Source organism: Balaenoptera physalus (genome assembly GCF_965194825.1).
Source record: "Balaenoptera physalus genome assembly, chromosome: 11".
NCBI lineage: Eukaryota > Metazoa > Chordata > Mammalia > Artiodactyla > Balaenopteridae > Balaenoptera > Balaenoptera physalus.
In genome coordinates, this window is record NC_138896.1 from 39,528,409 (window position 1) to 39,552,330 (window position 23,922).

Sequence of the window (23,922 nt, forward strand, 5' to 3'; positions counted from 1 at the left end):
GAAACGCTTTGGGCAAGTTACCTGACTTCTCTGAGCCTCAATTTCCCCACATGTAAAATGAGAATAATAATATCCACCTCTCAGCGTTGCCACGAGAATTAAATAAACTGGGAAACTGCAAGGCATAGAATATACATTCAATAAACACTTTGGGGTGATACCAATAATAGTGCTTGCTCACGTGCTGAACACTTAATCCTCAGAACAACCCTGTAAGGTAAGTACTATACTATCCCTATTTTGCCAACATGGGAACTGAAGCACAGAGAGGTGAAGAAACTTGACCAAAGTCACCCAGTTGGAAAGTGGCAGAGTGTACTTCCCTAGCCACTGCATTATACCTTACTCTTTCTGGGACATATAACTGGACTTGAGGGAAGAAGAGAGAAAATGGTAGAAGAGACAGACTATAGACCTGATGCATAATTTATCCCAAGAGCTGATTTTATTTGGAAATGTGCCTCCACAACTTGGTGGCAGTCTGGGGACAGATGGCCCCTGGCTTGCTTGTTGACTCTCTTTCCCAGCCTAGGGCATAGAGTCCTTGGGGTTAAGGCACAGGGTCAAGTTCTCAAGGATCAACGTCCCTGACAGCCTCAGTGGTCTGGGGCCTGGGGCTGGTGCAAAAAAAATGAACCAGGTTCCATTCTGGACTGTTTCGTGGTTGGAGGGCCTGGGCCCTTGGCACCAGGACTGTAGCTCCTTCTTCTGCAGGGGCTGGTGTCACCCACAGGCCAGCTGTGGCCAGGTCCTAGTAGGCATGAGGTTGGGGGAAAGAGGCTAGCAGAGGTTAGTTTTCTGGTGCTGGGTCCACTTTATCTTCCTGAGGGGCGGAAGCTGAAATGGGCGCCTCTTCCCCACAACTGAGGGACTTCTGCTGCTCACTGCTGCTGGGTGAGGGGGTCTTGTTGTCGTGGGATCCCCAGTGAGTCAGGCGTTTTAGGGAGGAGTCACGGCGGGCGAGTAGAGGGGCCTGGAAGCCTGTGAAGGAGCTGCTGGTGGTGGGACGCTTGTCTGGCAGAAAAAAAGCAGGTATGAGGAAGGAGCAAGGTGCATGCAAAGGGGAGAAGTTGAGGGGCCTTGCCTCAGCCCTTGGGGGAGAGGAGAACCCGCTGACCTTCAGTCCTGTGCTGGTTCTGTAGATCTGGGGGTATCCCTTCCACCCTCCCTTCTCCCTCCCCACTCCAGGGAAAGCTCCAGGGTCTAACCCTTCTCACCTCCAGGTTCAATTGGATGCATGAGCCGGTTCATCTGGACATTCCAGTGTTTCACGTTGGTACTGGCCTGGCGCAACTTCCGCTGTGCAGCCTGTCGGGGCAGGACCAGGGAGGAGTGGGTCAGAGCCACCCTCCAAGACAGAGACTCTTGACCTTTTTCAGGTTCACACGCCCCTTAGGATCTGACAAAGGCTATTGATCATCTTCCCAGAAAAACTCGTGTATGTTCATAAAGAGTTATGTATGTGAACAGAGTTGGCATCCAATTTCAGGGGACTCACAGGCCCTCAAAGGGTCAGAAATAATCATAGTTTCCACTTATTAAGCAGCTAAGATGTACTAACATCTTATTTAACTTCCAGAGCAGAAGTTAACAACAAACAAATTCAAAAGCGGTTAAGTGCCTTGCCCAGGGACATACACGGAGCTCTGAACCACTGCATTACACCACCTTCCCAAGACCTAATGCAAAAGCCTCTGCTCCAGTGTTCACCCAGCCGTTAGCAGCGGTTGTGGGGTGGGGAATCATAGAGGAACTTTCCCTTTCTTTGATACTTATTTCTGTGTTTGAATTTTTTACAATGACCATGTAGGCCAACAAAGCAAAATAAAATAATTAATATTAATAAAAACAAAACATCAAAAGTTTAAAAAAAAAATCTTCTTCTATGGAGATTCAGGCTCCAAAGAGAGGAGCCAAAGTACAGGGATAGCAAAGTAGGGGCTGGAAGAGTAGGAGGAAAAATTTTTGCCCAGATTAATAACAATGGTAAAAGTCGTAGCTAAGGTTTCTTCAGTGCTTACTACATACTTAATTTCACGTGTTATCTCATTTAATCTTCATAGCAATGTTATTACCAGTCCCCTTTCTCAGATAAGAGACTTGGAACTCAGAGAGGTTAGGCAACTTGTCAGAGGTCACATAGCCAGGCAATGATGGGGCCTGAGGGATAGAGCTTGAGGGAAGTTTCCAGAGCCTGTGCGTTAAAGCACTCACCCTCGTTCACCTGGCAGCCTCCAACCTGCTCCAACCCAGGCTCACCTCCACGTCCTCGTCGGCCCTCTGCCGGTTCTGCCGCACCTCCTCCAACTGCTGCTGGGCCTGCTGCAGGGAGCGGCTCTGCAGGGCCATCTCCTGCTGCAGTTCCTGCTTCTCCTGCTGTGCCCGCTCAATATAGCGCTCCTGTTCCTCCTTCAGCTGCAGCAGCTGCTTCAACTTCTCCTCCTCCTCCTCCAGCAGTCTGCCAGGCATCCACTGTGTCACCTCCAGAGCCAAGGCACCTCGCAGGTGTTCGGCAAGTGGTGCGGGGTGGGGGTGGGGGGTCGGGAAGTCAGGGAGGGGAAGCAGAAGGGGCCCTTCAGTTCTACCTGGTCTGGGCTAGGCGCACGGCCTCCTCGTCCTGCCGAGCTTTCACCTCCAGTTGCAGGGCCTCCTGAAGCCTCTGCTGCATCTCCTCCAGCTCCTCGATGCGCTGCCGCTGCCGGGCAGCCTCCTCCTTCTTCAGCTCCATCTCAGCCTGCATGGAGGCCCTTGCCTGCTCGGGAAATGGAGCCAGGTCAATGGGGGCATGGGGGAGAGAGGCAGCAAGTATGCTGCTCCTTTCCCCAGGGCTTTGCTAGGCCAGCCCAACTACTTATCTCTGGGTGAGGGTCTGGGGAGTTCCTTCATGTCAGCATTTCCTGATCTGATCTCCTCAGCAAGCCTGACTAACTCAGATAATGATCAGTGAACTACATGGTGGAAAGGGGTTCAAGTCATCCCCTTTTCAGCACCAGCCTTAATAGTTATTATTATACATTATAATATAACGTTTTATAATTATAATTAGGGTAGTGCTTGGAAGGGAATGACTATAATTATAATTGTTATAACAATTATAACACAAAGTGTTTCCTTAGTTGATCCTCCTTTCCATAACTCTATAAGCCAAGTTCTATTGGCATCAACATGTCACAGGTAACTGAGGGGCAGAAAGGCTGAGTAACTTGCCTGGGATCACAGGGTTCCTAAGAGGCAGAGCTGGGATTGAATCCACAGTGTCTGACTCCAGATCTAGATCTCTTAAATCCTAAATCTAATTGCCTCTACAGGCTTAATCTGCCTCCACATTCATCCTGCCTTCCTCCCATCCTGCATTCCCCAAACTGGTTTCATTATAAACTCAGATCAAGTCTAGTCCAACCTAGTCCAGCCTTGGTCCAAATTCATCCCCAATCACACCGTCTTTAGCAGCTCCTCTGTCCAAGTCCCGCCCCCAGCCAAGGTTTCTGAACCAGGTCCCACTCTACACCTAGCACTCAGGTCCGACCCTCCCATTTCGTAGGCTCAGGCCCCGCCCCCTACCGTCTCTCCTCTCAAGCCATCCCTCGGCCAGGTTCCTTATCCCACAGGCCCTGTTCCTGGCACAGTCCCCGTCCCATACCCATCCTTCAAGCCCACAAGCTCTGTCCCCAAAATCCCTCAAGACAAGCCCCGCCTCCACTTGCATCCCTCAATGCGTGGCTCCGCCCTCGACCAAGGCTCCGCCCCATGCCCCGCCCCCAGTGCTCAGCTCCCAGGCCTGACCGCAACACACCCCTCAGCCCACCGCCTCCAGAGCTGTGCGGCCCCACCTGCTCAGCCTCGCGCAGTTGGCCCTCGAGCGCCTGTTGCAGCTCGCGGTGCTGGCTGCGGCGCCGCTCCTCCTCCTCCTGCAGCAGGCGCTCGGCCTGCCGCTGCGCCTCCTGCAGCAGCTCCAGCTCCTGCAGCTTCCGCTCCTTCTCCTCCTGTAGCTGCTGCAGCCGCAGCATCTCCTCCTCCTTGGCCGCCCGGCGCCGCTCCCGCTGCTCCCGCTGCTCGCGCCGCTTCTGCTTCAGGTCCTTGTGCAGCGACATCTTCCCCTCGGCCTGCAGCCGGATCGCCGTCTGGATGGCTGCGGAGGGAGCGGGAGGGGCTGGCCGGGGGCAGGGCAGCCTCGAGGTGACCCACCGCCAGAAAGGGGCCTTAGGAGTTGCCCGTGTCCAGTGACCAGCCTCCCGCTGGGCAAAGTGCTATCACTCCCTTTTCACAGATGAGGCGACTGAGGCCCAGCCAGGTCCAGGCCACCCAGCGAGCACTCACCAGCCGTCCACTCCTGGCGCTGGCGCGTGTCTGAGGCGCTCATCTCGTACGTGCGGGAGGCAGTCTTCACACAGAACATGCAGCGCTTCCCTTCTCGGTCGGGCAGCACCTGGGAGAGGGTGAATGGCCCCAGACAGGCTGGCTTCACTGGAGTCAGGACCACACCTGCCCCAGGGGTGCTGCAGCTCCAGCCCCTACCCCCGCTGGCTGACCATCCTCCCCGGGCACCCCTCCCACTCTGCCAGGAGCCTGCGTGGCCCGGTTTGAAGGTTAGTTATGGGGATACTTGTGTGCCTACAGCTCTTTGAAGTTGGGACTGTTCTCTTGGTATCTCCCCATGGGGCCTAGCACAGAGGGATCACTCAGTGTTTATGCAGATCACGCTGGAACATCTCCCATGACAGGGTCCTCACTATCGAGACCGTTCATTTCCACAAAGCCCTGCCTGTTGAGAAAGTTCTCCATTCATTCATTCCACAGATATTTTGTAGTGTCTACTGAGTGCCACTCATTGCTCTGGGCATTTGGGATACTGAGATGTGCCTAACAGACCAAATCCCTGCCTTCCCTAAGCTTACATTCTAGTGGAAAATAATAGCTACCACCTACTGAGCGTCATGTGTTCTAGAGTCTGTACCAGGCATGGATTATTAGCTCCACTTTACAGAGAAAGAAACTGAGGCTCTAAGAGGTCCAGGAACTCGCCCAATTCACACTGCCTATTAGTGGTGGAGCTGGATTTCTGCCTAGATCTGTGCTGTTTCCACATTGACAGCTGTTTCCCTATGTGACAAAAATGGACAGAGCCTAGGAAGACTATAATAATAACATTTTTTCATGTAAAATAACAAGTGTTGGTGAGACATTGGAACTTTCATACACTGCTGGTAAGAATGGAAGATGGTGCAGCCACTGTAGGAAAGTCTGGCTGTTCCTCAAAAATTAAACATAGGATTAATGTATGGTTCAACAACTCTACTCCTAGGTACGTACCCTGAGAAAAAATATATATCCACCCAGAAACTTGTACCTGGATGTTCATAATAGCATTATTCACAATAGCAAAAAGATGGAAACAACCCAATACCCATCAAAGAATGGATAAACAAAATGTGGTACATCCTTACAATGGAATATTATTAAGCCATAAAAAGGAATGAAGTCCTGATTCATGCCACAACATGCTTGAGAACATTATGCTAAGTGAAAGAAGCCAGACATAAAAGGACAAATATTATATGATTCCACTTATATGAGGCACCTAGAACAGGCAAATTCATGGAGATAGAAAGCAGAATAGAGGTTACCAGGGGCTGGAGGGAAGGGCGGATGAGTTATTGCTTATTGGGTACAGAGTTTCTGTTTGGGATGATAAAAAAGTTTTGGAAATAGATAATTGTGATGGTTACATGTGAATGTACTTAATGCTACTGAATTGTAACACAAAATTGTTACAAAATTGTAACACAAAATGTACTTAATGCTACTGAATTGTAACACAAAATTGTAACACAAAATGAATTAAAATGGCAAATTTCATGTTATGTATATTTTTTTCACTACAGTTTTTAAAATTGTTGTTTTAAGCCTCTAAAATAATGGACAGAGTCAAGGCAGGAAAAGGGATGGGAAGGGAGAAAGAATAGGGAGGAATAGAGTTGCCAAAGGGAATGGAATTTGGGTGAAGGAGAAAGAACTTCAAAGAGGATTTTTAGAAAGTTTTGCTGGGTAGAGTGAGACATAAGCCATCTCCTCTGAAAAATCTTTAGCAAAGTCCACATTATTCACCAATGACTTTAGTATTTGATTTGCAGTTTGTTTGTTTTTTTTTTAAGTGCTGACATATGGAATCTAAAAAAGACAAAACAAATGAACAAACATAACAAAATATAAACAGAGTTATAGATACAGAGAACAAACAGGTGTGTTTGCCAGAGGGTAGGGGGCGTAGTGAGAGGAAGGAAAAAGTTGAGGAAGATTAAGAGGTACAAATTTCCAGGTGCAAAATAAGTGAGTCATGGGTGTAAAATGAATAGTGTGGGGAATATAGTCAATAACTATGATTACATAGTTATCTTTGTATGGTGACCTATCATAACTAGACCTATTGTGGAGGTCAGTTTGAAATATATAGAAATACCGAACCATTATGTTTTGTAACAGGAACTAACATAGTATTGTAGGTCAATTACACTTCAAAAACAAACAAATCCATAGAAAAAGAGATCAGATTTGTGGTTACCAGAGGTGGGGAGGGAGGTTGTTGCGGGGATGGGGGGAAGGTAATTGGATGAAGGTCATCAAAAGGTACAAACTTCCAGGGCTTCCCTGGTAGAACAGTGGTTAAGAATCCGCCTGCCAATGCAGGGCACACGGGTTCGAGCCCTGGTCCGGGAAGATCCCACATGCCGCGGAGCAACTAAGCCCATGCGCCACAACTACTGAGCGTGCGCTCTAGAGCCTGCGAGCCACAACTACTGAGCCCGTGTGCCACAACTACTGAAGCCCACACGCCCTAGAGCCCGTGCTCCACAACAAGAGAAGCCACTGCAATGAGAAGGCCGCGCACCACAACGAAGAGTAGCCCCCGCTTGCCGCAACTAGAGAAAGCCCGCGCACAGTAATGAAGACCCAACGCAGCCAAAAAATAAATAAAATAAATTACAAAAAAGAAAAAAAGGTACAAACTTCCAGATATAAGATATATAAGTACTAGGGATGTAATGTACAACATGATAAATTAATTTAACACTGCTGTATGTTATACAGGAAAGTTGCTGAGAGAGTAAATCCTAAGAGTTCTCATCACAAGACAATTTTTTTCTATTTAATTTTGTATCTATATGAGATGAGGGATGTTCACTAAACTTATGTGCTTATCACTTTATGATGTATGTAAGTCAAATCATTATGCTGTACACCTTAAGCTTATACAGTGCTGTATGTCAATTATAGCTCAATAAAACTGGAAGAAAAAATAAAGTGTGTTACTTTTCTAAAAGAAAAAAAAAATTGCTGCCATGGCTGAGAATAGCCTTGAGGTACCCAGGTATGCAACTGACCCTTGAACAATGCAGGGGTTAGGGGTGCCAAGCCTCTGCCCAGTCAAAAATCCACATATAACTTTAAAGTCAGCCCTCAGTATCCTGGTTCCACATCTGCGAATTCAGCCAACTGCTGATGGCGCTGTACTCCTGAATTTATTTATTAAAAAAAATTCACATATAAGTTCCAACTTGTGTTGTTCAAGGGTGAACTGTATTTGGGTTGCACTCATCTAAGCGGGAATTTGTCACTGTGGCTTTTCCCATTTACCCTCCTCCTGACCCCCTTGCCTTCACACTGCACTGGAGCCCCTCTGAGCCTTGAGATGTGCTCTACCCCCTCAACTGTCCCCCTCACCTCCACGCAGCACTGCGCATCCAGCAGGATTGTACCCCTTTTCTCCTTGCACTCTTCACTCCCGAAATAGCAGAGGCAGTTGGGCTGCAGCTGGAACCAGCGTTCTGTCCAGTTCCTCCTCAGGTGCCCTCGCTTCCACAGGTAGCCCTGCCAGCCAGAGCAAAGTCAGAGGCATCACTGGACCCCCCCCCCACTTCACCCTCCTCGGGGTCCTCCCCTAGTTCCCAGCCGGGACTGACCTGCTTCAGGACGTCCTGGATGAGTTCCTGGTAGACTTCGTGGATGGCCATGCTGAGGGTGTCTCGCCCCACGCCTCGCAGACAGCGGCCTGAGTTGAAGAGCTCCAGGAACTGCCAGACGCTGAGCCCGCTGGTGCTCTGGGCTGCCTGGGCCTCCTGGGCCAGCAGCTCCTCCAGCTCACCCAAGCCCACCTCCAAGCTCATGCTGCTGAGCACCTTCTTCAGCAGGTATTCCACCTGGATGGGGGGAGGGAAGGCTTGGTGGCTGCAGCAGGCTGTGGTGCTGGTGCCAACACCAGGGGGCGCTCCCATCAGGCACCCGGAGCCTGGGCAGAAGTGACCAGGGACAGGATGGGGGGTAGGGTCAGAGGACAAAACAACTAAACGCTGGAGGACACCTGAGTAGAGATGTAGGAGGGGATCCTGGAGCCCCAACTTCAATTCAGGCATCCCCTCCCCAAGCTCCAGTCCCACTCCTTCCTGCCTTGAATTAAGGGCAGGGTGAGGTGGGAGCTGAGGGGGCCAAGGGCCAGGCCGAGACAGCAAGTCATAGAAAATGTCAACAGGGGAACAAGGGCCCTCTCATCCAATATCCTCACTTTGCAGGTGACAAAACTGAGGCTCAAAGGGGGAAGTGACTTGTTCTGAATCATACAGCAAGTTGGTAGCAGCCAGAACTCAATTCAGATCCGCATCCCATGAGTCCTTATTCCAAGCCCCAAGCCCGAACCTTAGGGATCCTTCCCCTATGGGAGGGCAAGGGGATTGGAGGTGGAGTAAGCAGAGCAGGGACAGGAAACCCGTTACAGAGGAACAGGAAGTGGTGGTTGGGGTACCTCCTGCTGCACTTTGTTCACACTGCATGTTGATCACAGTAGCAAGCAGCTTTCTGACCTCTGAGAGGCCACCTCGCCCTGACTGGCAGGTGTCTGACAAAGATGCCCAGCCAGCCAGGTGTCTGTATAGATGGACACGTGTTCCTCGACTGCCCCAGCAGCTTCTTGGGAAACTCTCTCCAGGACTTTCACTCTGGGGGCTACTGGGTCTCCGCTGGGAGTGGGGCGGGGCACCCCTCACTCTTCCCACAAACAGAGGCAAGGGCACGAATCTGAGCACAGTTAGATGTGCCAGGACTTCTTGTAAATACGGTGGATCTCTCTCCCACGTACCCTACTCTAAAGACCTAAATTCGCCCTGGTATCTTCACAACCACCAAAAGGTCTAAAGGGTCAGGAGAAGGCTGAACGGACAGGGGAGAGAGGAGGGGGAGTAGAGGGAGGGTACAGGGTGACTGGAAAAGGGGGGGCATCTGCCCTGGCTTCACCCATGAGTTGAGGAGGTAGAGGCTGGATTCTAGGCCTCTACTCCCAGCATGCCTTCTCTGGGGCCCTGAGCTGAGTCTTCCCTGGCTCTCCCCTATATTGTAGAAGATAGGAAGAGAAAATCTGAAACCAGGGGCAGACTTGGTTGCCCACTTGGAGTAACTGGAGAGATGTCCCAGGAAGGTCTCTATTCCCCTAATAATAGCATCCTTCTCAGATTGCCACAGTGCCTAAAATCCTGCCATTTGATTTTAAATGTTCTCATTTTTAAATGCCCAGTAATGTATCAGGCATTCACATCTCTGTGTAAATAGAATTTGCAGATCATTTCCCTACTGTGAGGGCTAGCAGAGCCTTGAAGGAAGTGTAGGTTTTGACCTCCTGGGAGAAGGCATAATTGTTCTGATATGGACACTTCTAAGCATCTGGAGACAGATGGGTGTGAACAGGTCCCAGGGTGGGGAGACAAAGAAGAAAGGGGATGTGGGAAAGTACGGAGGCAATTTGGCCTCCTTCATGGTTCTGCTAAGGTCTGTCCCCAAGTGATAAAGTCCCTGGGGCTTACCTCATCAGGAACCATGATCAGAGGGTACTTGTCCTCAGACAGGAAGTTGAAGAGGCACCAGAGGCGGAAGGCATCCTGATTGGAGAGCATGCTGTTCCCGTTGCTATCCACCCGATAGTTCTTCTTGGCCGTCAGGGTCCAGCATAGCTCATCAAAGTGCTCCTTAACGAAAGCCCCCTCCTCCACCTGCCACCAGGCCGACAAGTCAGCTGAGAAGGCTGCCCCGTCCCTGCTTTATCACCCAACTAGGCTCCAGCTGGCTTCTTCGGGTCATCTATTCCCCTGCTCCCCACCCTGCCATGTTGGGGCTCTAACTTGAGGAATCCCTGAGCTGATGATCAGGTAACTAGCTGACCAACCAGCCTGACCCCAGCCCCCAGCCCTGCTACCGCCACCACTCCCTCACAGCCACTGCCCCCAAATCCCCTGCACAGAGAGAAACTCAGGTCCCTCAGCCCAGGGAGAAAGAAGGGGAAGCCCAGGAGGGAGTGGACAGTCAAGGAGAACCTGAGAAGACAGCGACAGCTGGGAGGAGCAGGGGGGACGGCACTTGGGGGAAACTGGAGAGTCTTTTGTAAAATTGACAGCTGGAAGCTAGGCAGGGACGGGGTGGAAGGTCGTGGGAAAGGTGGAGGCTAGGATAGAGAGGAGGAAGCTTGAGAGTGAGTTAAGGGGAGCCAGGAGGGGGCAAGTGGCTGGGAGGTGAAGGATGGAGATGGGAGAGCAGGGATGGACAGAGGGGACAGAAATGGGGTTCATAGGGGGAGGAGTTGGGGTGGCAATGTATTAGGGTGCTGGTCAGGTTGGGAAGTGGGGAGAGGTTAGAGGGGCCCCACCTTGTCCAGGATGTACTTGTTGAGGTAGGGCATGTACCCCTGGCTGGACACAGGGCCATCGTCGTCATCTCGGAAGTGCTCCTCCAGGGCCACAGGGTCGTGAGGGATGTGCAGGACGGTGTACAGGTTGTGGGACAGCACCTGAGACAGAGGGCAATTTGCCTTCCTGAACCCCAACCAAAACTGGGCCAAAGGGCGGCTCCCACCTCCCCACTTGTCCCCACCCCCATCCTGGCTGAGTCTTCTGCATACATTATTCAATTCAATCATAACTAAAGCTTCTGTATATATAGACACAATGGAATGTTATTCAGTCATTAAAAAAGGAATGAAATCGTGCCATTTGCAACAACACGGATAGACCTTGAGGGCATTATGCTAAGTGAAATAAGTCTGATAGAGAAAGACAAATACCATACGATCTCACTTATACGTAAAATATTTTAAAAAGGGAAAAAAAGGTGTTCACAGATACAGAGAACAGACTGTTTGTTGAAAGAGGTGTGGAGTGGGGAGGTGAAATGTGTGAAGGTGCTCAAAAGGTACAAACTTTGGGTAAGTCATGAGGGGACTTCCCTGGTGGTCCAGTGGTTAAGACTCTGAGCTCCCAATGAAGGGGGCATGGGTTCGATCCCTGGTCAGGGAACTAGATCCCGCGTGCAGCAACTAAGACCCGGCGCAGCTAAATAAATAAATACAATAAGTAAAGTTTTAAAAAGTCCTGGGGGGGATATAATATATAGCACGGTAACTATAATTAACAATATCGTATTGCACATTTGAAAGTAGCTAAGAGAGTAGGTCTTAAAAATTCTCATCACAAGAAAAAAAATTTTGTGTAACCATGTATGGTGACAGATGTTAACTAGACTTACTGTGGTGATCATTTCACAATATATATATAAACATAGGATCATTACGTTGTAAACCTGAAATTAAAATGTCAATTATACCTCAATAAAATCCAAAAAACTAAAACTTGTACACTTGCTATGCACCAAGCACTGTGCTCAGCACTTTACATATACTTCACTTAACCCACATAACAAGTGTTTATATCCTCATTTCACAGATGAAAAAAACCTCTAGGCTCTGAGACGTTACGTAACTCACCCAAGGGCACAGGGCTAACAGAGCTGGGATTCAAACCAAGGCAGCCATGCTCTTTGCCACTTCGTCAGGCAGGTATGTGCCCTTTCTGCAGACAAGGACACCGCGGCTCAACCAACTCAATAACTTGCCCAAGGACCCACCCTGAGCAAGAGCCTAGGATTCAAATCCAGCTCTGCAGACCCCAAAGCTCAAGGGCAGAAGCCTGACATCTACCATCAGAGACTCAGGCTGCAGTATGCCTAGAGTCCAGTGTGTCTGCTCCAGGGAGGGCATGTGCAGTTCCAGTCACTGCCCTTCTAAAGATGGAAGGGAGCTGGAGAGGGAGCAAAGAAGGGGCACGAAAAATGGTCTGTGGGATGTGGAGGACAAGGCTAAAAGGGATGGCGGCCATGACAGTACAGAGCGGAAATGGGTTGGTTAACAAACCCATGATATTAGAACAAAGAGGCTGAAGCTTGAACAAGGAGATCAGGAAAAAAATAAAATTGTCTTGGGGTAATTCTGTTATAGCACTTATCAAAGACAGCGTGAATGATTAAAAATTGTCACCTACTATGTACCAGCCACTGTTTGAGGTGCTTTCTATACCCCACATCTAATGTCTGCAACCGTGACATACAGACATTATTATCTCTGTTTTTCAGATGAAGATGCTGAGGCTTGGAGAGGTTAAGAGTAAGTGGCAGAGTTGAGGTTGCAACTGGTTGTTCCCGGCTCTGAAGGCTGCTTCCCCATTAAAATATTGATCCTGGGGCTTCCCTGGTGGCGCAGTGATTAAGAATCCGCCTGCCAATGCAGGGGACACGGGTTTGAGCCCTGGTCCGGGAAGATCCCACATGCCGTGGAGCAACTAAGCCCATGAGCCACAACTACTGAGCCTGTGCTCTAGAGCCCACGAGACACAACTACTGAAGCTCGCACACCTAGAGCCCGTGCTCCACAGCAAGAGAAGCCACCGCAACGTGACGCCCATGCACTGCAACAAAGAGTAGCCCCCGCTCGCCACAACTACAGAAAGCCTGCGCGCAGCAATGAAGACCCAATGCAGCCAAAAATAAATAAGTAAATAAATGAATTTATAACCAAAAAAATATATATCTATATTGACCCTGAGCCTCATTCCCCAACTATATAGTGAACTCTGGAGGCAAGGTCTCTGTTCATCTTTATGTTTCACAGCACCTATGTCCTCTTCTGCACACCAAAGGTAGTCAGTAAATGCTGCATTTAAGGGCTGCTTCCACCACCAGCAGTCCACCTTGGAATCAGCTGCTCTGAGGCAGAAGCTGGCAACATCCTAGAGACGGCGTGTATACCAAGTCTTCATTTCTTTATTCTCTTTTGTGAGAGGAGGGGGAGAAGGGTTTGAGACTTCTTCCCAATGTTCTCCTGGGCCTCAGGTTCAACTCAGCAAAGTGGGAAGTTGGAGGGCCCAGCAAGGGGTTGGTGTTTCTCTTTTCCCTCCTTTCTCTCTGGACAGCCATCTCTGATCCCCACCCCAACCCTTATTCTCACGATCTTCAAATTATCTCATGTGCCATCTTTGGTTTTGCCTACTCTTGTTCTAAAGGACATCTGAAGTTTCTTCCTGATGAGCTCTGCCCCCGTCCCTTATTTTGGTAATAGAGCCTTGATTTTCCTTTGAGAAGTTACTCTCCCCCATTTTCAATATCTGTGGTATTGGCCATTTGCACCCCTACCCCAGCTGGCTGCAGGGGTGGGCACATTGGAGTCGTGGTGTTTGGTTCAAGGATGCACATGACCAAATCTAGGCCAATGAGAATCAGCCCTGGGATTTTTGCCTCCTGTAGTGGAGAAGAGGTGTACTCTTTCCCATGGGTATACATGGAAAGAGTTAAGCTGTTAGAAGATAGATGTAGCTGACATTTTTGTCCCTGTGTGGGAAGTACCTGCTTAAGAATAAAGCTATCAGTGAAAAAAAGCAGAGTCAAGGTATAAAAAGTCATCATTTGAGGACCTAGATCCAGCCATGCCTGAAGCCAATACTATGCTTGGAGTTTTGGTTATGTGAGCCAATCTATAACATCTCCTTTAAGTTATTTTGAGTTTGGTTTCTACCACCTATATCCAGAGAAGACATGATTAATACATCTGTGGTCATAGGATACTAATCCACACTCTAAGAGGTGCCACCACTCAATGCTTAGCACTTAAAATTCAGGGTGACCAACACAAGAGAAATACTCACTTCTGAAGAGATAGGTGTTATTCTAAGAGTTTCACATATTTCTACCTGTTGCCTCCTGGCCTCTTTTCAAATTACCCATGTCTTTATCTTTCTTCAAGCCTCCTAAAGCACCTCTTTGAGGAAGCTTCCTGCATAGCCCAGCCAAATGGCTACACTCCAGTGAAGCGTGCGGGGGGACATGGAAGGCCAGGAACCTTCGCTTTCTAGTTATGAGGCCTTGGATAAACTCCTTCACCCCCTGAGCCTCAGTATCATTGTCAGTAAAACAGGGGATAATACCCACCACGCAGAGGGGCCATGAGGATGGAGTGAGATATATATATAGAGAGAGTGAGAGTTAGCTCTGCACAGAACAAATATAAGTTCCCTTCTCATATAGAAAGTGCAATTTTTTACCTAACAAATTAGCAAAGATGCAAAAGACTGATACTATCAAGTATTGAGGAGGTTGTGGAGAAATGGGGACTCAAATGCCCCACTGTTGAGATGTGAATTGGTAGTTTTTCTGGAGGGCAAGACTGTATCAAACATAAAATTGGGCATGACCCCAACATTTTTAATCATCCAACCTATAGATGCTCAAGAGAACAGTTACCTGTACAAGAATGCTCACTGAAGCATAGTTTAGAATAAAAGGCATTGGGAAATTCCCTGGCAGTCCAGTGGTTGGGGCTCTGTGCTTCCACTGCGGGGGACACAGGCTGATTCCTGGTCCCAGAACTAAGATCTCGCAAGCCGCGGCATGGTGAAAGGAAGGAAGGGAGGAAGGAAGGGAGGGAGGGAGGGAGGAAGAAAGAAAGGAAGAAAGAAAGAAAGAAAGAAAGGAAGAAAGGAAGGAAGGAAGGGAGGAAAGAAAGAAGGGAGGGAGGAAGGGAGGGAGGGAGGGAGGAAGAAAGAAAGGAAGGAAGAAAGGAAGAAAGGAAGTAAGGAAGGAAGGGAGGAAGGAAGGAAGGAAGGGAGGAATAAAGGAAGGAAGGAAGGAAGGAAGGAAGGGAGGAAGGGAGGAAGGGAGAGAGGGAGGGAGGGAGGGAGGAAGAAAGGAAGAAAGAAAGAAAGGGAAGGAAGGAAGGGAGGGAGGGAGGGAGGAAGGAAGAAAGGACGAAAGGAAGAAAGGAAGGAAGGGAGGAAGGGAGGGAGGGAGGGAGGGAGAAGAAAGGAAGAAAGAAAGGAAGGAAGGGAGGAAGGGAGGGAGGCAGGGAGGAAGAAAGAAAGGAAGGAAGGAAGGGAGGAAGAAAGGAAGAAAGGAAGGAAGGAAGGAAGGAAGGAAGGGAGGGAGGGAGGGAAAAGAAAGGAAGAAAGGAAGGAAGGAAGGGAGGGAGGAAGGAAGGAAGGAAGGAAGAGAGAAAGAAAGGAAGGAAAGAAGGAAAGAAGAAAGGAAGGAAGGTAGGAAGGAAGAAAGAAAGGAAGGAAGGAAGGAAGAAAGAAAGAAAGAAAGAAAGAAAGAGAGAATAAATGAGGCATTGGAGACAGCCCAAGTCTCCTTCAAGAGGGGACAGGTAGGGGCTTCCCTGGTGGCGCAGTGGTTGAGAATCTGCCTGCCAATGCAGGGAACACGGGTTCGAGCCCTGGTCTGGGAAGATCCCACATGCCGCGGAGCAACTAGGCCCGTGAGCCACAACTACTGAGCCCGCGCGTGTCTGGAGCCTGTGCTCCGCAACAAGAAAGGCCGCGATAGTGAGAGGCCCGCGCACCGCGATGAAGAGTGGCCCCCGCTTGCCGCAACTGGAGAAAGCCCTCGCACAGATACGAAGACCCAACACAGCCAAAAATAAAAACAAATAAAATAAAGAATTATTAAAAAAAAAGAGTAAAACATTAAAAAAAAAAGAAAAAAGAGGGGACAGGTACACCAAGTCATGGACCTGTGTGTGGTTGAAAATTTTACTTCTGCCACATGTGTACTTATGGGCAAGTGATTTAACTTCTCCAAGACCTTAGTCTCCTCCTCTTTGAGGAAAATAAGGCGCCTGCTCCACAGGGTGTTTTAGAACAAAGAGCTTAGCACAGCACCGGGTACATAGTAGAATAATAGAAATTGCTTAATAAAAGTTGTGAGCTATTTTTATTATTATATTTGTATGAACAGACATGGAAAGATATGCATACTATACTGGCAGGTGGAAAAAAGCAAGATGTAGAATGAAATATTTGTAAAATAATATGTGTGCAAAGATTATGCTGAACCATATTAAACTGCTATTTTAGTAGGTCAAAACAATCAAACATCAGCAATTTCATATAGTTCAACCTAATAAGTTTATTTGTACATAGAAAAAATTTAGAAGACTCAGCAAACTGTTAACAGCTATCACCCTACCACTCTTCCCCAGGGAGGGGAGGAAATTTCACCTTCTTTAACACTATTTTTGTCTTTCAATTTTTTTAACCAGTAAAACATGTTTTACTTTTCTAGTAAATTTCAACTTCTTTAAAATTATATTCTTCTGAACTAGGAGCATATATTGTTTTCATGACAAAATTTTTAAACTATAGAGCTAAAAAACAAAGGGTGCCATTAACCACTGTTATTAATGTACCCTGCTATTAAGTTGCTCTGTAATAATGTTCTTTTGCTGTTCCCTGTTGGTGTGAGCATTTCTGGGTGTTCTACATTCCTTGAGGGCAGCAAGGACTCTAATCTCAACCCTGACTCCAGAGCTCAAAACAATGTCCCCCACATTGTGTTAATCAATGTTTTTGACTAACTCCTCAAGTCTAACTTAAATGCTGCAGTGGTTTCCCAAGGTTCTCAGAGTAAAATCTCAGAGTCTTTCCAGAGATTTTACTCTGTACCTTCTCTGACCTCATCCCTCTTGCTCACTTCTCTCCAGCCCCTCTGGTCCCTTTGACATTCCTCAAACACACCAGGCACACTCTTGCCTCAGGGCCTTGGCACTTGATATTTCTTCAACCTAAAACATTCTTCGCCCAGGTCACGGCATGGCTCACACCCTCTCCTCCTTCTGATCTTTACTTAGATGTCACCTTCTCAGGGAGGGCTTCTCTGACCACCTTATTTAAATCTGTAATCCTATCCCCTCTACCCCCCACAGTAAGGATAGGGATATCTTCTGCTTTATTTTCCTCCATGTCATGTATCATGCACTTTTACTTTTTTATCATCTGTGTTTTCTGACTAGAAAGTTAGCAACACAAGTGTGCGGTGTTTTGTCTGTTTTATTCACTGCTGTATCACTGGATCTGGCATATAATGGATACTCAATAAATATCTACTGAATGAACCTAAGTGCTTCAAGGGGAAAAGCAGGAAAAATACAAAAGTCAGAGGGACATGAACTGAATCTCTCTGAGCACATGAACCTCGCTGGGGCTCAGTTTTCACATTTCTAAAAATGGAGTTCAAGGAGATAATGTACAAATCCCCTCCCACCCCAGGATAGAACCTGCCACCCAGCAGCATACAGTTATCTGAGCTGTTCCTCTCTTTGGTTCATTGGCCCACGCTGTCCTCTAAGACCTTCCTCACCTGTACCTTTTGCCAGGGGAATCTGAGGAGCCCAGGGCAGAGAGGCTCCGACCCTGTTAGCCATCAGGTGTCAGGACAAAGAGGAATTAAAGGCTCCAGACACTGAGGGCTCAGGGCCTCTCCCCAGAGAGCTCAGCTGACCTCAGACTGCCAGGCTTCCTGTGCCTGGGTGCAAGTAAGGGCCGGGGGTGGGGAGAGAGTGTGACCAGAGGAGGGTCATGCTGGAAAGGAAATGGCAGGAGTGGAGGCTGGCTTGCGGAACCCACCTGCTGATTTCAATCAATCCTTAGCCCTGGAGGCAGGGCTCTCATTATCCTCCTTTTACAGAGGAGGAAACCAAGGCTCAGAGAGGTGGAGTGTCCTCTTGCTCAAAGTCTGACTCTAAAGCCCTACGCTAGATCTCTGCTACATTGGCTCAGGTTAAGCATCAGAATCACCTGGGGAGCTGGCTGAAACTGAAATCTGCTGGGGCCCGCCCAGACCTACTGACTCAGAGTTTCCAGGGGTGGGGTCCAGGTGTCTGTAGTTTTCACAAGCTGCCATTTGGGCTCCCCCAGAGGGGATTCTCTGTCTCCCCCACCCACCCAAGCAGTCCCTGACCTCTGGGTTGGCAGCCATTGACCTTTGAGAGGCTTCATTTATTCACTGTTTCCTCTGGAGGCATGTGGGGGTGTGGTTCTCCCCTGGGGGCTTGGGAGTTCCCTAAAAACTCCAGTGCAGTGATGCGATGGGCTCCAGGCCCATTGTCCTGTAGTTCGCAGACTTCAGGAGTAGAGGCAGATACAGAGGGTTTGGGAATCTATAAAAGTACCAAGCACTAACTGCAAAAAGAATGACTAATTTCTTTCTCCTAGATGGCCTATATAGTCTTTCTTCCTCCCTCCCTCCCTCCCCCTCTTCCTCCCTTCCTTCCTTCCTTTCCTTCCTTCTTCTTTCTTTCTCTCTCTCTCTCTTTTTTAGATGGCCTATAGTCTTTAAATGTATCTAGGTGCTAAGTGATTCTTTTAAAATATACAGATCCTTTTTAAGAGTCACTGAATGTATTTTTCTCAACCAGTGGGGTACTAAAGCAAAACTATCATGAGGAAGTAGCACCAGGAATTCTAAAAGGTGGGAATCTCTGGATTAGCTGTGTGCCTGCTGAGAGCAAGAAGGGGCTTGGAGGGGTTGGCTGTCAGCATCAAAGGAAAGACAGAGGCTCAGAAAAGGGAGAGGAGAGGCTGCATCAAGGATCAATTTCACCTACTTGGGGTACTTTGTTAAAATTTATTTTCAGAGGCTAGCCAGAGAGCTTGGTGATCCCCAGTTCAGCCCTCAGGCTTTACAGATGAGAAACCAGAGGTTCAGAGATGGGCAGTGACTTGCCTAAGGTCACCCTACTGGGGAGCAACATAGGCCTCAGCTTATACGGCTCTTGAGTCAAGTGCTCTGCACATCATTGAATCCTCCTCCCCTTCCTCCACACTCTAGACTGAGGAGACCAACAGCAGGCAGGGGTCAGGGCAAAGCTGAAGACCCCACTCATCAGATTCCTGGACTGGAGTTGTTATTAACTTCTCCTCTCCTTCTCCGAGGAGAAGGTTGTTGTCCCTCTCCAGAGGAGACACAGCCCAAAGCTCAGAGGCTCTCGGTGGGCAAGAGACCCTCCCTGGGCCCCAGGACTGCCCTGAGTGCCAATGAGAGGCTCAGGAGCCTGGGAGACCTGACAGAGCCAAGTAGGGAAGGCCCTAGTTCACCCTCCCTGCCTTCCCCCTGCTCCTGCCGGTCAAGGGGAAGTGGTAAGCCTCCTAGGATCCTCATTGAGACACACTGCTCCAACCATGAGCCCAATCTCAGGCCCCTCACCCCAGCCCTGGCAGTCAGGGAGTGAGGAAGCCAAATTCTTAGCTGATCATCCATGAAGCCTAAAGCCAAAGCTGCTCCCAGAGGGAAGACGGTATGGCCATTAGGAAACCCATCATTCCCAAGGCTACCCTCCCTGCAGCCCTCTGTCAGGATGGGAACTCACTCCTAAAGCTCTTTAGAGAGGGAGATTCTGAGGACCCTGCAAAAGCTCACAGTCCTGAGAAACTTTGTGTTCAACCTAAATCCGTTCTGGGCAGAAGTGCCATTCTTATTGATCTATTTTTATTTTTCTCAACCCACCTGGACAAAGGCTACTGTACTTTCTATAAGAATTCAGAGAAGAAAACTGATCTCATCTCTCCCCCAAGCCTTCTCTTCTTCAGAGAAAACAATCCTGATTCCTTGGGGTACTTCTCAGAGGACTTGCTGTTCCTCCTCCTCCTTCTGGCCTCATCACGGCTTTGCCCAGGACAGCCGGTGGCAGCCTTTCTACCAACACATCAGGGGAGAAGTGGTGACTGTTGCAGACAGACATAGCCTGCTCTGGGCTGGTGCAGGTCTTCTGCCTCTTCCCAACTGAGGACGCCAAGGCCAGAGACAGTTTTAGCAAGGACAGGCTAACCCCACGATCTCTTCCCTTCTCACCAAGTCTTTCAGTGGAAGGAGTGTGCCCTGCGGGTCTGTCTCTCTCATCTGCTTCTTCCTCTGCCTTCTGGCCACTTCTCTATTGCTCTTTTGCCTTTCCGGCATCCCCACCCCCAGCACTATCACTACTTCCTCCCATTCCAGTATCTAGCACTATGGGTTTGAGGGAGAATTGCCTTCCTTATCTTCCTCTCCTATGACATGGGCCCTGCCATTTCTGTCCCACCTGCCACCGGGCCTGAGGCTCCCACTGCTAGCTCAGATTCCCAGAGTGGACAAGTTTTCTGTGGAGTGGGTTGAAATCTACCATTGATCCTGTGGGACCACAGAGGCTGCTGGCAGTGGGCTCAAAGTGAGCTGCGACGTGGTACAAAGACAGCAGATGGTTCAAGTATGCAAGCTCCCCAGGCGATCTTCCTTGCAAATACTCAACCTGTGGGGGTGGGGAACAGGCATCCACCCAGTTAGAGGCCAAGACAGAGGCTCAAACTAAGAAGGCTTACTGCCTGATTGGCCCAGGAAACAGAGAGCCACGGAGTGCTGTATCTTGCATGTATGAGAGGCTTAGAGAGCCTGGAGGTGTCATAGGGCCACAGGTAATGGAGTGGTAGAAAATGGAACCTTGGAGACAACAAACCATGGAGCTTGGGATTGTTCCTGAAAGATATTAAAGGGGCAGAGTGGGAGGTGGATGTAGGACATGGAGTTTCCACAAGCATGGATTTTGGATGATCTGCTTTTCCTCTATCGATACTGAAGACCTCACTAGATTACATAACCTGCAATAAGACAATTTAAGTAGAACGTAAGGAAGAACCTGTCTGTTGGGAGATTCTCTCAGATGATCAAAAGTGGTAGTGGACTCTCCTTCCTGGGGGAGCCAAGAATCATTTACTGGATGCTCACAAGTCTGGCTAAGGGGTCGATTATGGGATAGGGCCAGTTTGGGACATCCAAGTTCATCGTGTCCAAGTTCAAAAGTAGGGGGATGGAATCGGGGTGGGGTACAATGCCTAACCTGTCCCATCCGTCTCTCCCAGGTTTCCAGGCACCTCCTAGCTCGATCAATTAGAATGGAGGTTTCCTTGAGACTGCACTTCTCCTCTGTGGGGGGTGGGTGGCAGGGGAGATGCCAGGATACTATGGCCTAGCCTCATGCCAGGCACATAGCTGGCACTCAGTAAACATTTGTAGAGTGAATCAATGAACCCCTAAGGCAGATCCCAGAGGGCTGACGCCCACCCTGCTCCTGACTCCCCGCGTTCCCTGGCTCCAATGGCCTAGGGCCTTGTTTCTTCCCCACTAACTAGGGTGAAGGCAGCACTAATGCGGGGCTACAGGAAAGAAGGAGAGAAACTTTTCGGCTCCCCAGTTATTATCTAGGACCAAGCATGAATTTCAGGGCAATCACTGATGGGGCTCCTCCTGGGTTCAGATTCCACCCCTTCCCTACTCGAGTTCTCAAGGTCTAAGGTAAGTTTCCCAACCTGGCGTGTAGGTGTGAGGGGGGTGGTGAGCCAGGCAGCAGTATAACGGGGTCTTCAGTCCTTGCCCCTTCCCACCTCTGTCCCACCTGGGAGGCAAGGTCCAGAGCAGCAGCTCTCCTGCGAAGGATGGCTGAGCTGGCCTGGTTTGGGACTGCGAGAGGCTCTAACCCTCTCTCTCAGCTCCGAGAGGAAGTGACTGACAAGTACTAGCTAACTGTCTCTCTTCAAAGCCAGGAGGAAGCGGCAGGAAGGAGTAGGGTGTGTGCCCAAGCTTGACTCTGGGGAGACGTGTGCTCATCACATGGAGTCTGGGATGTAGCTTGGCCCGTGGCCCTCACAACCCCATATGGCACCTCTACTCTCCCGAGAGTTGGGGGCCAGGGCTCTGGGCGATGGCCCTGCACACACCTCAGTGGGGCCTCTGGACAGGGGGCAGCAGCATCCACTAGGCCATGTTGCCCCAGTTCCCCAGCACGGGCCCTCCCGCCCCTCCTGCGTCCCTGGCTAGCTGGGTGCCCCAGGAGGAGCACAGGGTTCAAGTCTAGCTTCAGGCAGCAGGGGCTGATGAGACGTGTCTGCCGGCCTCCCCTGCGCCCCGGGTGCCCCTCACCTTGAGCTGGGACTTGGAGACCTTGCCGCTCTTCTCCACGTCCAGCGCGGTGAAAGCGTACCAGACGGACTTAAGCAGCTCCTTGCGCAGGGCCATGGCTGAGGCGCCCGCCCGGCCCAGGGGCGGCTCTGACACCAAGATCCGGTTTCAGGAAATGCAAACGGCTGTAGAGACCGCAGAAGGGCCATGGTGCGGAGCAACAGCTCCACCTGCCTGCTCTCGCGGGCTCCCCACACTGGCAGGACCCAGCCTGTTGCTCTTGCAGTGCTCAGCGGCACCACTCCCTGCATGGGAACTGGGGACCAAGCCCTGGGGAGCTAGAGCCACAACTCTGATCAGCCTGGTTCCCTGGGTGTGAGGCCCTTTAGAAGCCTCCTCAGCCCCAGAGCCTCCTGGAGCCTTCTGGGCTCCCAGAGGCAGCTTGATGAGGGAAAAGCAAGCCCATCCCGACTTTGGAGTCAGATAAAAGGGGGCAGGTCCTGTACCAATTCCACACTTACCAGGTAGGAGGCTTTGGATAAATAACTTAACCTCCTTGAGCAGTTTTTCATTGGTAAAGCAGGAGAAATACTCACCTCATAGATTGTAAAGAGGTCTGAGAATGGATGAAAAGCACAGAGTAGGCATTGGATAAAACATTTCTTTTAGGACCATCTAACATTACTGTGGTGGTAGGGCTCCTCCCAAGTGGAAGAAAACAAAAGGCAACAATACAAACTTGGAGGAGGAACTGGGCCAGGGCACCTCTCCAGGTCAGGAGGACTTGGCACATCATCGGCTGCCTCCCCATCCCCTAGGCTTTGGTTCTAAAAGGCACCCCGAGCATTGCCCACTCTGGGGCCCCACTGGCCCTGACCTAAAGATTCTGAAGCTCATGGGGGTGAGGCTCATGGTGGGGCCCAGCTTCAGGGGTGCCTGGGAGCAGGAGGCTGGCGATTCAGGGCCCTCCACATCAGTGCTTCCGTTTCTTTAGATCCAATACCTGTGAGGGCTGGGGCATATTCCTGCCACGAACAGTGGCCTTGGATGTTGAAGGAGCCTGCTCAGGCAATTGAGACTCCCCTCCCTGGAGGTATGTCCCAGCTCCCCCTGCTTCCAAGGAGCTGGTGGCAAGAGTAAAAGAGCTTGCTAGGCATCCTAGGAGAGGATGTCTGCGTTGGGGGAGAGGGTGGGGCACATGCATGACAATGGAGAGAGGAAAAGAGGCACCTGCAATCCCTGCAATGTTCCCATGCAGGAGGGGTCAAACCCAAGAGTTCTTTCCATCAAGTCCCTTTCCCTGCATCCCTTCCTTCCCACCAGGGCTGGTCTGGTCCTACCATGTACTTTTCAGTGGGGTCTGACTGTGGCTTTGGAATTCCATGGCCCCAGACACCTAGGTGGGTACCCCCAGAGCTGGGTACCAAAGCTAGGACTTCAGCACCAGGCAGCAGAGGCATCACAGACCCTGGGTACCTTGGCAAAGGCACCCCCCCCACCCCGCCATGGGGCTTTGCCCACTTGGAGCAGTGGATTGGGTGCTGTGTGTGGAGGGGCTCTGATGACATAACACAAGGTAAGGTAGAGAAAACAGAGTTCCTCCAGCCCACCCATCTTGAGGCCTGAGACCCAACCGGAGCCTGGGAGCAGTGCTCACACTGGTCTTGCTTGGCTACCGGGAGCCTACTTGCTCAGCTGTGGGCAGGAAGCCACCGGCAGCTCCTCAGGGCTTCTCTCATACCAGGGCTTCCTTCTCCCTGTGCCTCAGGGAGGGCAGGCCACCAGTCGGGCACAGAGGCTGAGTGAGGTCTGTGCCCGGGATACAGGGCCAAGAGCCTGATCTGACCAGCCCTGCCACCAGGGCCC

At 50.0% G+C, this 23,922-nt stretch overlaps 1 protein-coding gene across 3 annotated transcripts; it reads right to left on the reverse strand.

Moving 5' to 3' along the window:
• Positions 1-423: 423 nt before the first annotated feature.
• On the reverse strand, positions 424-23,845 carry DEF6 (DEF6 guanine nucleotide exchange factor). 3 transcript variants are annotated; one of them, XM_082414682.1, is made up of 11 exons: positions 22,078-23,845; positions 10,682-10,822; positions 9,846-10,031; positions 7,959-8,195; positions 7,720-7,866; positions 4,318-4,426; positions 3,831-4,150; positions 2,586-2,752; positions 2,260-2,458; positions 1,218-1,308; positions 424-1,014 (listed from the first exon to the last, which is right to left on the reverse strand). In XM_082414682.1, the coding sequence occupies exons 1-11, from the start codon at positions 22,171-22,173 to the stop codon at positions 791-793; spliced, it is 1,917 nt and encodes a 638-aa protein (XP_082270808.1). In that variant the 5' UTR covers positions 22,174-23,845; the 3' UTR covers positions 424-790. The 3 variants fall into 3 exon arrangements, with proteins under 3 accessions (XP_082270808.1, XP_082270807.1, XP_082270809.1); XM_082414681.1 differs by having other exon boundaries at positions 3,831-4,129; positions 22,078-22,214; XM_082414683.1 differs by lacking the exon at positions 22,078-23,845 and adding an exon at positions 20,288-21,471.
• Positions 23,846-23,922: the final 77 nt, after the last annotated feature.

Coding starts and splice junctions, on each gene's coding strand:
- DEF6 (XM_082414682.1), bottom strand. CDS start 22,173: ATGGCCCTGCGCAAGGAGCTGCTTAAGTCCGTCTGGTACGCTTTCACC. Junction 8,196..9,845: donor TGATCATGGTTCCTGATGAG/GTAAGCCCCAGG, acceptor CCCCCCATCCAG/GTGGAATACCTGCTGAAGAA. Junction 4,151..4,317: donor GCGCCAGGAGTGGACGGCTG/GTGAGTGCTCGC, acceptor GCCCCCGGCCAG/CCCCTCCCGCTCCCTCCGCA.